The following is a 14,675-nucleotide window of genomic DNA, read 5'->3' as shown; positions in this document are numbered from 1 at the left end:
ATATTTGTATTATTATTGCAAATGTTCAACTTTATGGGGAAAAAATATTTTTGCCTTCTTTCTTATGTAAATGAAATAAAATGACATGTTAGAATTCTTATCAGAAGTAGTGCGGTGTAGAATTTTCTGATACTGTTTTACATGCTGCAAGTACAAAGCTAGAGTGAAATTGCTATCATAGTATTTAGGTATGTAAAATTTGTGTGTGATGCCTTTTTATCTGTCTATCCATGCACATATTTATACCTATTAATTTATCTATCCACGTGCAGGTATTTATGTATTCTATAAGTATCTTCAATAGAAGTAATATATGTTTGGAAGTCAATGTTTTATATGCATATAATATTAATGCATATAATGTTAATCTTAAATAATTCTGAAACCTTAAATAACTCTGTAATTTATGTAACAAAAATTTGTGTATGAAAAAATTTATTTAAATTATTAAACTACATTGATTGGATTGAATACATATATATATATATATATGTATACATATACAAAGGGTATAAGAATAATATATTGTAAACAATGTCATTCACTTCTCTGCCTTGCTGTGTGAATTTTCATACCTCTTATTTATGACACACGTTTGATTTTGCAGTGATAGCTTCTTAATTTTGTATTGCAGGCAATAATGCACCATGAAGGTCACATGGATGATGGTTTAACATTGTCCAGATCTCAGCACGAGGAATCCCGTACAGCACGTGTCATCCGTAGTACAGTCTTCCTTTTCAACAGATTTATAAGGTATACATTTAAAATGATCATTTAGTCACTTCATTGTCTTTTTTTTTTTTGGTGTATTCAAAGTGATTAATGGTGTATTTTAAAGTCAGCAGTGGAAAAACAGATGAATGATTCTCAGGCCAAAATTTATGACAGTTCTTTACCAGCAAAGTAACTGCGATGGCCAGTTTCTCTGTCTTGATTTCAGTGTATAAAAGTACTGAAAATGGAAAGAAAGTGCAGCATTTGCTGTAGGCCACAAAGTGCAACATTTAGATTTTTTAGCTCTTTCTTTCCTAAGTATAATGTAAGCTTGAAATACTTGATACCTTTGTCTAGAAAATTGTAATAACTGTGCAATTACATACAAATACATGAGAAATGCAGGTGCTGATATGAAGGTATTCCTCTATTCTATGTTGGCCCACAAAATCAGAAGTGCGTGTTGGTGATGTGGCAGTAGAGAGTGAAACTTCCTGTCAGTATCACAATTACATTTTGTTGCCATGCAACAACTGGTGGTGGGGGGAGACAGTCTGATAAGACAGTATCTGACATGGAAGTGTGTATGAAGTTAAGGTGCATCATTGAATTCCTTCATGTGAAAAGAATTATACCCGTTGACGTTCATCAGCTCTTGCTGATTGTTTGTTGAGTCCAAACAGTGAAAGTGAGCACAGTGACATGGAGGTTGGTGTATAGCACCAGTGGTGACAGTGACAGTGGGTTGATCACCTCTACTGGTGCAGATTTTTGAGTGCAGCATGTAGGCTCTTGTTCATGCCTGGCAGAAATGCATATCTGCTGATGGTGGCTGCTGGAAAATAGTGTTTTGTAGCTAAGAATTTGCTTTATCAAATAGTGTTATTCTGCTCTTTCTATCTGTTGTAGTTTCCATAGAAATAAATAGGAGGCATTATTTTCATGGTGATACAGGTGTATTGAAAGTCTCACCAAATGTTCTCTTAAACGTGTGAGTTTGTACCTTGTTTCTACCCTCCTCCTACACATATCCTCCCTTTTAAATAATACTTGTTTCTTTCATGGAATATTTAATGTTGCTCTCTAGGAGTATATGGTATTTGCATTTATTTTCCTACTCCAAATCTTCTACAATAATACTGATGGATATTATTTTTCAAATGCTTTGTAACTCCAGTAGTGGAAAAAATGTCACACTTGTTAATGTGGTTGGCAGTAGGAAAACGATGATAGATGATAAGACTATATTTAATGAAAAGATTTTCTTAGAAACTCATTTTTCAGAGACTACTCTATGGGAGATGATGGCCCAAAGCAACCACTTAATACAAATGCACAGTTGAAGATACCGGTGTCAATTTATTAGAAAATGATTACCTGAATACTTACATAAGAACAGAGAAAAACAACTGTCAGAAAAGTTGTGTGCCATGTGAGAAAATAAAAAAGAAATTGAAACCCTAGTTAGCTTTATAAAGCAAATGTTTTCTTAGGACCTTCTAAGAGTGCAATAAAAGGTAATGACACAAAAAGACAATGTGATGAAGTTGTTTTACAATTCAGGGTACTATTAAATTACAGTAGAAATTTATACAAAATGCATAGGAAATCTCACATGGTGTTTAACAACTTAGTTTTGGCACAATGTTACTTTAAAAAGAAAAGGGTGAATTGGAGAGGGTTGAAATTACTCTCCATAAATGTGTGGCTCTGGAGAAAAATAGGTGACTGTTTCAAATAAAATGCAATAAAATAAAAATTAAGTTTTTAAGATAACTTCTGCAGCTTTTTTATTTTTATTATTCATCAGTAAATATTTCTAGTAGATTTGTTTCCAAATATACGTGTTTTCCAGTTTAAAATCTGAGATGAAAATACCAGATAAGATGTCAGTGGTGTGCTTTTTGTTGTTGTTTTCTTTTTGTTTGTTTGTTTGTTTTTTATTTGTTTTTAAATTCAAATTAAAAAACAAACACCAAAACAAGCAAAGAAACCAAATCACCCAAACCACTGCAGTTGTGAGTCAGGTTTCCGGGGTCCTTTAATTCATAATGCCAAGAAATGGGGGAGATACTGCAATGGGCCTAGGGGATTACATCTGTAAGTTTGGGGTCTCCTGTGCCAGTTGAAGCTCAGCAGACTTCAGATAATCATAAAGGAAGCAGTAATGAACACAGAAAGGATCTTTTTGTTCTGTAGCTAGATTATTCTTAATCAAAAGCTAGCAAAGTAAACTATATACAGTGTCAGAAATGACAATGAGTCCAAACTGAAATCAGGATTGTCAAGTAATCTGCTCCCTCCTGCTCTCCCCACTGTGTGCCAACAAGTGGGCCCTTTTCTTCAGGGCTGCTCCTAAACCAGTGTTTGAGAGGCAGGTTGTCTCATAAATCCTGCAGTGTTAAATAGGCATCCTCAGAAGTATATTTTCTTTCTTTCTTTCTTTCTTTCCTTTCTGAGTGTATCCCATTTTTTGGGGGGTGTGTGCTATGTGCAAACCCTTCTGTTTGTTCCAGAAAGTTCTGGTGAGTCTACTGCTCACCTTACCCGCTGCCCACCACTGCCTTATCCAAGGTCTGTATGGCACTAACAATGTTTCCGCAGCGATGGCTGTGTTTCAAAAAAAGTTTTAAATGGAGAAGAAAATGATTTTATTTGTTATTTTCTTTTTGGAGTGAGGATATGGAGAGCACAGTATCAAAGAGAAATTGGATTACAGGGTTTATCTGGGATTTGGCTAAGCAAGGGGCAAGTTAAACATGGAAGACAATGGGTCTGTTCTCCATTTCTTGAAGAGAGTGAGAAAGACTAAGCTTGAATTTTGTATCAGAGACAGTTAAAGGCTAATGAAGTGTTGGTACAGACTGTGGGAGGGCTGGATCTCCTGGCACTGGAAATTGCTGAAAAACATAGTAGATATGCGCTTGAGATATTTACAGTATCTTCTCCTTGTTTTTTCTTTATCTTTTGATCTACCTCTGAAAATGCTAAATGCACGGGTCTAGTAGGAAAATCTGTTTTCTGGAAACATTTTTGATGCTTCCAGTCATGGCACTGACTGATGATGATGCTTTGATTGTTTGCTAGGGTTGTTTGAGAAGGGAAATGTGGATCAACAAGTGGCAAATGGGGAAGACATAAGTCATTGTTAAGTAGTTGTTGTCTGAAAATAAATTGAGCTATGGAATCTAAACAGAGATTACTTTTAAACTAATGAAGAGTTGATAAGGTAAAATAAATGCTTTCCCAGTACTCAGGAGACTTTGCCTCTTATTTTAGGGGCCTTGATGTTCTCAGCAAAAAAGTGAAGTCTTCCACAGTAGATTTACCTATTGAGTCAGTCAGTCTGAGCCTTCAGGACTTGATTGGCTACTTTCACCCTCCTGATGAACATTTAGAGCATGAAGACAAACAAAACAGGCTCCGCGCACTGAAGAATCGACAGAACCTCTTCCAGGAAGAGGTAGCTCTTTGTTTCACTTTTCCCCCCCGTTTTATCTGCAAGTTTTCTTTTATGGTGTCTGTTTTATTGATGTCTAATCTGGAGTATACTTGCAGGGTTTGTCCTATATAACTCAAACTATTTGCTACGTTTATAATTTTTTAAGATCTGTTGATTTTCTTGTGTATTCAAAGAAATATACTTAAAACCTTTAAAAAAAAGTTAGTTATAATATTAATATGACCATAGTTCACTCCTTTAGTGTCAATTAGTTTCTTCTGTAATGTTATTTTTCTTCTGATACAGAATGTTATAGTTTAATAGGGATGCTTCAACTATTATGTTTAATGTTCTCTATTACTTCTCTGATAGGGATGGTTGCCTGTTATTTGTCAGATGCTTAAGTGTCTTCTAGAATAGGATGCCTGGAATACTGTGTATTTTTTATTTTGACCATCCAATTGGTAAAGATTTATTTTCACAGCAGATGAAAACATGCATCAGTGCTGTTTTTTAAAGTTATCTTTTCCATAGATATTTCTTCTTTGACTCCACCTGTTTTCTTTCATGGTTGTTTCTGTATTTTCTTAGATACTGAAAAATCTTACAAGTTTGTGTCTAGACAAGGTGTTGTTGTTGTTTTGATTTTCTCCTTCTCGTAATCTAAGCCTTTCAATTTTTAGGGCATGATCAACCTCGTTCTTGAATGTATTGATCGTTTGAATGTATACAGCAGTGCAGCTCATTTTGCTGATGTAGCTGGGAAGGAAGCTGGAGAAGCATGGAAATCGATTCTGAATTCCTTGTATGAATTACTAGGTAAGACATTCTGTAGGTTGCTTCGATTCTTTTAGATCAAATTAACAATTAGTTGAAAAGAAATATGCATCTGTTTTAGTATGGGATGAGTTGATGCCCTACAAAACCCACTAATTTTTGCATTTTTCACGTTCTTGCATTTGGATAACATAGCGTCTGTTTTTTGTGCTTTTTAAAAAAAATACTTCACTTAAATGATTAAAGATTTTTATTTATTTATTTTATTATTATTATTTTCTTTTTTCTTCATGGCATTGTATTGCTGATGTGTGTTGTATGCTATCCAAAAATGTGTGAATCAATGGTCTAGGGATTTATTATTCTTGCATTAAAGAGCCTTAAAGAGTTATGTATCCCTGGTACTGAGCATTCCTTTTGTGCTGGCTGCTTACATGTGCTTATGCTGCTTTCTGCGTTACACATAAACTGTTGTGTGGGCATGCTTTGCTTTAAACATGCCTGTTTTGGCAAAAACTTGAGTTTGGTCCAAGTCTTTGCAACAGATTATTACCTCACTTTCCAAAAAAGCAGAATGCATTTGGTGTGTTGTTTATACTCATAAAGTTCTGCTCCTCAGAAAAGTGATATTGCAGAGATATGCAAGTAATATTGTTATGTATCAACTCAATTGAAAACTCCACTACTGAATACTGTAAAATTGTTATGAAGGGCCCACATGATTGTAGTGTGTGTAGTTGGTTCTTGTGGATGTGCATTGGGAAAAATGATCGTGTACTAGTTTTCCATTGGACCCATTCTTAGTTTTCATTTATAATTACTACTTAATTTTCTCTTTGTTACAAGGTATGTGGTGCTGAGTCTTATTTATTGTAAGCCTTTTGAATTATTTTTGGAAAATAAAGCTATTATCTGCAAGTTCTATTGCTGTACCATTTATGATCAGTGATCTGAATATTTAGAGTTATAATAAGTGTTCTTGAAAACACTTTTATAATAAGGCAAATAGAAGGTATTATCTTCCTTTCACTGAGAAAAAGAGGTGGAGAAAATTAAGTAAAAAGGCTAATAATTCTGGCTCCAAAATTAAAAGAGGTGAGGTTTAGTTTTTTGGTTTTTGTTTTTTTTTTTTGTTTTGTTTTTTTAAATATATATATTCAGCAGTATTTCATGTGTATAATGCATACTAAATATTGGTATTCCTCCAAAGTCAGAAGTGCAGAAGTTTAAATGGCATATCTCAATTAAATAAAATCTCACTTAAATAATCCAAAGGTGAAACTGAACTCTGGCCTAAAACCAAGGTGGTTTATTTGTTTGTTTACTTATTCCTCTATGAGTCTTTTTTTCTTTTTTTTTCTTTTTTTTTTTTTTTTTCCCTTTCCTTAATATTCAGCAGCAAAACTAAGAAAATGAGGCTCAGTAATTTCTGTAAAAGTCTTAAATTTCCCATTGACAAGACCAAAGAATCACTTCTGGTAAAGTCTACTTGACCTGTACCAAATGCTGGTTATTTCCAGGGGCTTGTAAACAGAATGTGCACAAACTTCAGTGCTTTTACATTACTTCCCTAACTACATTATATTCTGGCAGCTGATGTTTAAGAAGTTTGGCCTTGCTTTGGCTATAACGAATGTTGCTTTATTTTGAATAGCCCTGGATCTGTGCAGTAATTGCATGGATGACAAATTGAGATTCCTTCCTTCAGCTGAGTGTTTTGCTTTTGAGTCTGCACTTAAATGAGAGCAATGTTGTCCCAACTCATGGCTTCTGTCACAGCACTGGCATTGTTTTTGACATCTCACGGTGATGACAGTGCAGGCATTTACAGACTTCCAGTAGAGACTGGATGCTATCACATACAAAAATGATTCCCACGTATCTGCTTTGGCATTTGTCCCTCCTGTGTTCTAAAAGCACGCTATGATTCTGAATTTGTATTTGAAGCCTTTGTATTAACAAAGAGTGTGAGAATATGTACAATGATGTGATTTCAACATGTGACTGGCAATATCCTGTTGTTGGGTTTTTTCATCCCTTTAAACCAAACACTAGTCTTGTTCAGAGTTGTGGGCAAAGAAGAACTAAGTGTTGAATACTAATTTGTTCTCAGTGTTGTGTGCCTTAATTGATGTACATTTTAACCTGTACTTTCACTTCTGAACACTAATCTTTCACAATTTTTTTCCCCTCTACATTTATGAAACCATCTATGACTTCTTTTCTGTTACTGAAGTTCATTGAAGCCATGTGAAACAGTGAGCTATTATTGCCTTCATTTTATTTGGGTACTTGAAGACCAGCACAATTACATTGCTTGCCTATAGTCAATAAAGAAGTCTGTTGTAGACACAAGTATTCCTGAGCTCTAGTGGTAACATTTAACAATATGTTACTCCTCTTATCTTTCCCCATATTATCTTCAAATAATTAATAATTAATCATGTAATACATCGCGGTATAGTCCTTACTGAGTGGATTGTATTGATTATTTCAATGTACCTCTGTTTTGTGTACCAGAATGTCAGGTCCTCAATTATTTTATTTTACAGATGAATGCAAAATGATTAATGTGTCTTGTTAATTTTGTGACATCCCTCATGAAAAAATGTAGTAAGTCATCAAGATAATATTCTAATACTTTCAGGGTAATATTGCAAGACATCTTAGTAGAAAATTTGAGTTTTGCAGCATGATTCAATACTTGAGAAAAAGAATAAAGTGAAAGGCTGGTTACACACATCATACGGTCAGGAGAGATAACAGCAACCTATGAAAGATTCTTATTCCAACTACGGAGTCTAGCGAATTTTAATGCTGTTGAAGAAATGAGAAATTTTAATTGAGTTTAAGAGAGCTTAATTTCGCTCTTTCTATTTTTTTACTTCCCTCCCCAGTCATAAGTTGGGAAGAGTTGTGTGCCCCGGTGGTGTAGTGGTTAAGGATGCTTGCCTGGAGTTCGAATCCCCCCTGTGGCGCAAGTGGTAGAACTGCCACTCTGCTACACAGAGGCTCGAATCCCGGGGGCTGGACTCGATGATCTCTAAGGTCCCTTCCAACCCGCACAAGACTATGAAACTATGAAAAGAGTACTATTTCCTTGAATTGAGATAAATATATGAAGATAAGTATATGACAGATTTTGTGAGAAATACCACATTTATACATTCAATAGATCGAAAATTTTTCTTCAGTTTATATGCAGTATTTCAAGGTATCAATTGAACTTGAAACTGTGAAAAAGTAAATGTATAATGGAATTTTCGAATGTATTTCCCTTCAATCATAAGGCCATAAGAAAATCAGTTATAAGAAAATCTGATTTATGATTTAACTACCTGGGCACTAAAAATAAGAGGCAGAATGCTCTGATAACATTCCCTAAATTGAAGCAGCTGCTAACTTAGGAAGATTTTTTTTCCTTCTTTTTTTGCTATTATGGTTTTTTTATTTCCTGTAAAGAAATTTGATTTTGGTCTCTATTCTCATGATGTGAAACTGTCAGTGCAGCGACTTATTTACTGTGAACTCAGAGTGCTTTTCCACTTTAAAAGCACACTTTCATATCATATTCACAACAGCCTTATTTAAATGAAAAAGCATAAAACCACATTTGGGATAGAATACAGTGAATTTCTTCAGCATTAAATTATAAGTGTGCTTTTATCTGTGTATTGCTGGAATAAGTTTAAAACAGTTCAGCAACTTTCATAAATCAAAACTGCATGAATAACCAATATTTATAAGCAGAAATTTTGATCGCTATTGCCACTTAGTAGGGCCAATAACATCTGCTGCTGAAAACAGCCATAGAAAATTCAGAACATTGTCAGCAGAACTGAACAGCATTCTTATGAAGAATGGTTTGCATAATTCCACAAACCAAATAAGCATTAATGCCTCACCATTTTTTTTTTTTCCCGAGCAGAACAGATGCTTCTTTTAAGAGCTTATTTGTACATTAATCCCAGCAAATGCACATACTCTTGTACAGGGTACTTAAGTGAGTGCCTGTGGAGTTTGGAGAGATTTCTAGTCAGTTTTACCCATGAAGTCAATGCATGTGTCCCGGCTACTTCAATCTACAATTTAAAGCATGAGTACTAAATCAGTTACCTCCTGCTTAGTTCTCTGTAAAAATATGAGTTTCTGGACATCTATCTTGTTTAAGTTCCTACTTACTCTTGTAAAAAGTTATTGATCATCCATTATGTAATGTTCATTTTCTTTCAGTGTTTCCTATTGTTACAGAAATACTGTTAAACATATGTATTTTTTTTTCCAGCGGTAGCAGCTGACTTTTGTGGTGACATTCTTGGTTTCCCTACTTCATATAGAATATTCTTCAGGAATTATTATTCAAATGCATTAAAGGTTTATTTGTTGCTAAGAATATTGTTTAATTTTATAAATCACTAAAGTAAAAAACATTTATCATGAAGAACATCAATAACAAAGGATAAAGAATCCTTGAAAATCAGGGTTACTTTAATTCAAGTGTATTTGTAATTGTGAATTCTTTGTTTTTTTTCCCCCCTCTTTCCCATAGCGGCTCTTATTCGAGGGAATCGTAAAAACTGTGCTCAATTTTCTGGATCTCTTGATTGGCTGATCAGCAGATTAGAAAGACTAGAAGCCTCTTCTGGTATGATTTTTAGTATTATAACTTATTTTTCCAGTCTTTCACTAGTTTAAACTTGGTGATATACTTATTATTAGTTATAATAAATTTCTTTGTATGTCATACCAAATACATTACTACATTAGATTTATATTTTTAATGCTTTAACATATTGATTATGGTTGGTTTAGGTTTGGTGAAATAATTCTGTGTTTTCAGTTATTAAGTTGTTATCTTTCTCTAATTTTAGTATGTTCCTTTCCCTTCTCTTTGGAATTCTGCGTGTGTTTCAGCATTTGTATCAACTAAATGTAATAGTCATCTGGTGTAGATATAGTTTGTGTGAACACTGCTCATTAAATTAATGTAAATAATAAGTTAAGAATTTCTCTTTGTGATATATGGCATTGACATTGCCGACTTGATAACGTGTACAACTTTGCTGTTTTAAATATAGTTAACTTGCCTATAAGAGACTTTCCCTACTATCTAATCTAAATCTACCCTTTTTGAGCTTGAAACTATTTCCCCTTGTTCTGTCCCCACAGACCCTGATTAAAAGTCTGTCCCCTTCTTTCCTGTAGCTCCCTTTCAGATACTGAAAGGCTGCTCTCAGGTTACTTCAGAGCCTTCTCCAGACTGAACAGCCTCTCTCAGCCTGGCCTCATAGGAAATTATGTTCAGTTAGCAGTTCTTTGGAGTCTCTTCACCTTAGGTGGGCTTGCTATTACTCAGCTGTTGGCTTGGTAGTCTCTTCCTTACTTGAGATGGAGAGAAGCCTAGAGTGCTCTTACCAAGGGAATGTTTTTATCTGATGCTTCTTTTCACATCAAGGGGAGTCTGCAGTGCTATGTTTTTCTTTCATTAAAGTGTGGCGGAAGACTGGTGCTATGGACACTGCTTTGCAACATTTAAGCTGAGTGTGTGGAGCCATGGTTTAAATACATGGATGAGGATGGAATTATACGAGATATGTAGCATAAATAGAAGTTAAGAATATCAAGAATTAGGTCTGCTTCTCAGCTCTCCCTTGCTGACTTTTTTTTTATTGTGGAAAATTGATAATAATGAACATAATTCATACTTGTCTGAATGATTTTATCCAGCAGATATTGGAACCTGTTCTTCATCCCTATGGCTGGGAACATATAAAAATCCAATAATTCTTGATGGCAAGGGCTGCTGCTTTATTGATATTAGAATTCCATTTAATTGGGAGGCCACTGGTAATTTACTCATTTTTGCTTGCACATTTTAGTTTTGTGTTGTTTTCTTTTTATTTTGCTGTTTCAAGAACACCACTGTTGTCCCTCAGCTTAACTGTTGCTTACACAAAGAAACAGTATTTGCAGTTATAATTTTATGTATACTTTGAATTATAACCCCCCGCCCCCCCCTTTTTTTTTTTTTTTTTTTTTTTTTAATTTTTCCCCAGGAATACTAGAAGTTTTACACTGTGTATTGGTGGAAAGCCCTGAAGCTCTAAACATTATTAAGGAAGGACATATTAAATCAATCATCTGTCTTTTGGACAAACATGGAAGAAACCATAAGGTATGCATTGAAATGGACATACCTAGTTGAACCTTCATGAGCAAATAAACCACAATGCTCTGTACAGATATCAGATTTCAAATACTTTAAAGCAGTATTCATAATCATGAATTAAACTTATCCTGTAGGCAGTTTGAAGATGTAAAGGTGGGTATTATTAGGTTTTTGATGAAAGCATTGATACTAACTCAACTTCAAAGGAAGCAAGAAAAATATAACAAGATTATTAAAAGAATTTCACTGTTGTGAGGTTATGAAGTTCATCAACACAGTAACTTTATCTCACATGTCTTCCACTAATACAGTGCAGAGGTCTATGTTGCCAGAAGTAACGCAGAGTGATGATGATCTCTCTTTAGCATGAAAAAGGCATTCAAGATGAAAAAGAATTCATTTTTTTACAGGTTTTGGATGTCTTATGTTCTCTCTGTGTATGTCATGGAGTAGCTGTGCGGTCTAATCAACATCTAATCTGTGATAATCTCCTGCCAGGAAGAGATCTGCTCTTACAGACCCGCCTTGTCAACCACGTGAGCAGGTAAAAATAAAGTCTTGTAGGCATGAACAAATCAGAACAAAACTTATAGTTAAAAGAGACAAAAATATCCACTGTAGAAAAACTGTTTTACATCCAGAACTTTTAGTAAGATATTTTACTCTTATTAGGATTTTAAATACTCTGCTCAATTTTTGTTATAATCAAAATATGGATAACAGAGAGCTGATACAAGATGAAGTTGCTCTAAACTATCTTCAGTACATGAAATTCAGAGTCCATTCAAAAGATTATTATCTAGATCCAGCTATACATTTAAAGTGTCATTAGTCACTGTTTTGTGGTTGCTTTCTTCCACCAATGTTGGCCAAAAAGAGAAATCTGGTGTCAAACACCTTGCCAGTGTCTTAAAATAATCTTGTTAATTTAGGGAGGGCTCTCTGCCTCCTTCCCAGCAGAAGACTTGTGAAAGTTACCTTCCAGCAGATGTTAATAACTACTTGGAATGTAACATCTTTAACCAGAAAGACATATTTATAGGGTAAATGTTTATCCAGAGTTTGAACTTATACTGATGCAGAAGAATCTGGCTGCCAGTGCAGAAGTGTTGTCTTCCTCTGTTTCAAATTTATGCCTATTTTAAAAAAATGTCTGCAATTGAGAATGTAAATTAGAATATTAATTATTATTTGTAGGAATTGTACTTTGTAGAATTAGATGCAGAAAAATGAAATAAATTCAACAATTGTATATTACAAGGAGACCATTTCAGGTAAAAATAAGTCCAAATATGAAAGTGAAATGAATGTAAACATTTTCTAGCTGATGCATTCACTTACATTTTTCTTTCCCCCCTTTCTTTCCCTTCCTCAACTTGCCCCCTCCCCTTGATCCAATACATACAATAACACACTAACATGGTAGGTGGTGTAGCAGTAACAGTTCCATGTCAGCAATAACCTTGAGCAATTGATGAGTAGTCAATAATTAAGACTTGTGTTAAAAACGCATGAGAAGAAATTTTAAAGGTATGAGAACTGACTGAACTTCTGAGATGACTTTGGATCTTAAAAAGGGGAGGTGAAGCTATCTCTCTCAAATATGCCTGTAGATAAAAACTGCTGTACTTAATGCAGTTTTTTTGCTCTTAACTGTGAATGTGTCATGAATCAGAATATGGATATTCTTGCAGTGATAAGGAAAAACAATTGTTTTTCAAAGATAAGAAAGACCAATTAAATTGAGAACATTTAGAGAAAATGAAACTTGCTTTGCATCATAAGTACTTGGCAAAAGAGGTCTCTAAGGTACTGCTCTTTAACAAACTATTTGAAGGTACTGCAAAATTTTAGTTGCTAATCTCTATTTAATAAAGAGTAAATTGGATGTTTAGGTTGATTAAACTGTGGACTCTGAACTAAATATTAAAAAAGCTGATACTGTGTTTAGTCAAAGTGATTTTCCTAATAATTTGCAAATGATATGACCTTTTAGGAAGACAGTTTTGTTGTTGTTGTTGAAGAAGAAAATTAAATGTTTGTCTTGAGGAAAAAAGAAAAGAGGGAGACAAAAGTAGACTTAATTTTACTATTGTCATTTTAAACAAACACAATGAGCTCTAAATTTGAGTTGAAAAGTGCAGTATTGCATTGTGTTCTTGATTTTGAAGTTTTAACGTTCGCATTTGTACTTTCTGTTTTAGCATGCGGCCAAATATTTTCTTGGGAATTAGTGAAGGCTCTGCCCAGTACAGAAAATGGTACTATGAACTTATGGTGGACCATCTAGAGCCTTTTGTGACTGCAGAATCAACTCACCTACGAGTAGGCTGGGCTTCTACAGAGGGCTACTCACCGTATCCTGGGGGAGGAGCAGAATGGGGAGGAAATGGTGTTGGTGATGACTTGTATTCTTATGGCTTTGATGGTCTGCATCTATGGTCAGGTACATTTACCTTTTTTCTTTCTCTCTCTTTTATTTTCTCTTATATTATACAGGGATATTAAGCTTGGTGCTTACTATCTACTTGGAGCTGAGTGTTTCTCAGTAGTGAATCAAATGTTACTGTTGGCACTGGATATACATGGAAACAGTATCCCACCAGAATATGGTTCAAGTTGACATTGTATCTTGAAAAGAAATGTTTTTTTACAAAGTAACATAATAACAATTTATGTTTCAGCATGGGATTTTTTTTTCAGCGGTACCTCTTCAGTTTTTATTTAAGACTTTAAATGTACAGAAAATAATTCTATCAATCAGAAGTCTAGGTTTCTAATTCCACTGTGATAGTGGGAGAACAACATGAGACTTTAAATTCATATGAATCTTCTTCCAAGATACATGTTTTATAGGTAGTCATATACACAGAAATTCAAAAACTCATTGAACAGTTTTCTACTACAGTGTAATCTTGTTGAGGAAAAATTATTCTCCCATTTATTTTGTGAGATTATTGAACCATACAGCTGTCTGGAGACTGGGCAAGGCTCACGGTACTGGCAGTTTGTGCCACTGTGAAGATATGAAGATCCTTAACAGATGAGAGACATTTTAATGTGTCAGCTCTGTATGGTTTAGGTCTTTGAAGATTTGAGGCACTGTGGCTTGATGCTTGGATAAGAAGACGGTTTTACACTTCAAAAGAATTTCCCAACAAAAATAGCAGGAGTATATTATCAAGTAATAATATATCCAGAAAAGTGTCTGCTTGGGAATGTAGCTGCCACTTTTGCTCTCATTTACACTGAAAATTGCTTTGGAACAATGTTGCATAATTAATGATGTCAGTAAAGATGTGTCACAATTAAATTTATCAGATAGAATCTTATTAAAGAAGAATCAGACAGTTATGAGCCAACCCAACTGACTTGCATAGTTACATTCACTTTTGAGGAGGAAACAAAAGGTTACTTAATATCAAAATTATTTTTCTACCTAGCAGTAAATTCTTAATTAGAAATATCACAGATTTAATAATCAGGTATTTGTGGCTCTTCATTCTGTAATCCATCCCAGTCAAAAAATTCAGCCTGCCTTTGTAAACATATTATTTATATATTCATCTT

At 34.3% G+C, this 14,675-nt stretch overlaps 1 protein-coding gene across 1 annotated transcript in view; it reads left to right on the top strand.

Annotated features, from left to right (window-relative positions):
• RYR2 (ryanodine receptor 2) overlaps positions 1–14,675 on the top strand; it is a 303,963-nt gene that overhangs the window by 146,338 nt on the left and 142,950 nt on the right. Inside the window, exons 14-20 of the mRNA XM_032443314.1 lie at positions 635–756; positions 3,997–4,180; positions 4,843–4,978; positions 9,486–9,581; positions 10,993–11,111; positions 11,516–11,649; positions 13,310–13,551. Coding sequence (XP_032299205.1) covers positions 635–756; positions 3,997–4,180; positions 4,843–4,978; positions 9,486–9,581; positions 10,993–11,111; positions 11,516–11,649; positions 13,310–13,551 — 1,033 coding nt within the window. The remainder of the gene's footprint in view (positions 1–634; positions 757–3,996; positions 4,181–4,842; positions 4,979–9,485; positions 9,582–10,992; positions 11,112–11,515; positions 11,650–13,309; positions 13,552–14,675) is intronic.

This window comes from Coturnix japonica, chromosome 3, assembly GCF_001577835.2.
Source record: "Coturnix japonica isolate 7356 chromosome 3, Coturnix japonica 2.1, whole genome shotgun sequence".
In the NCBI taxonomy this organism is placed as follows: Eukaryota; Metazoa; Chordata; class Aves; order Galliformes; family Phasianidae; genus Coturnix; species Coturnix japonica.
Note: the sequence above shows the minus strand (reverse complement) of the source record. Positions and strands in the feature narration are given on the sequence as shown.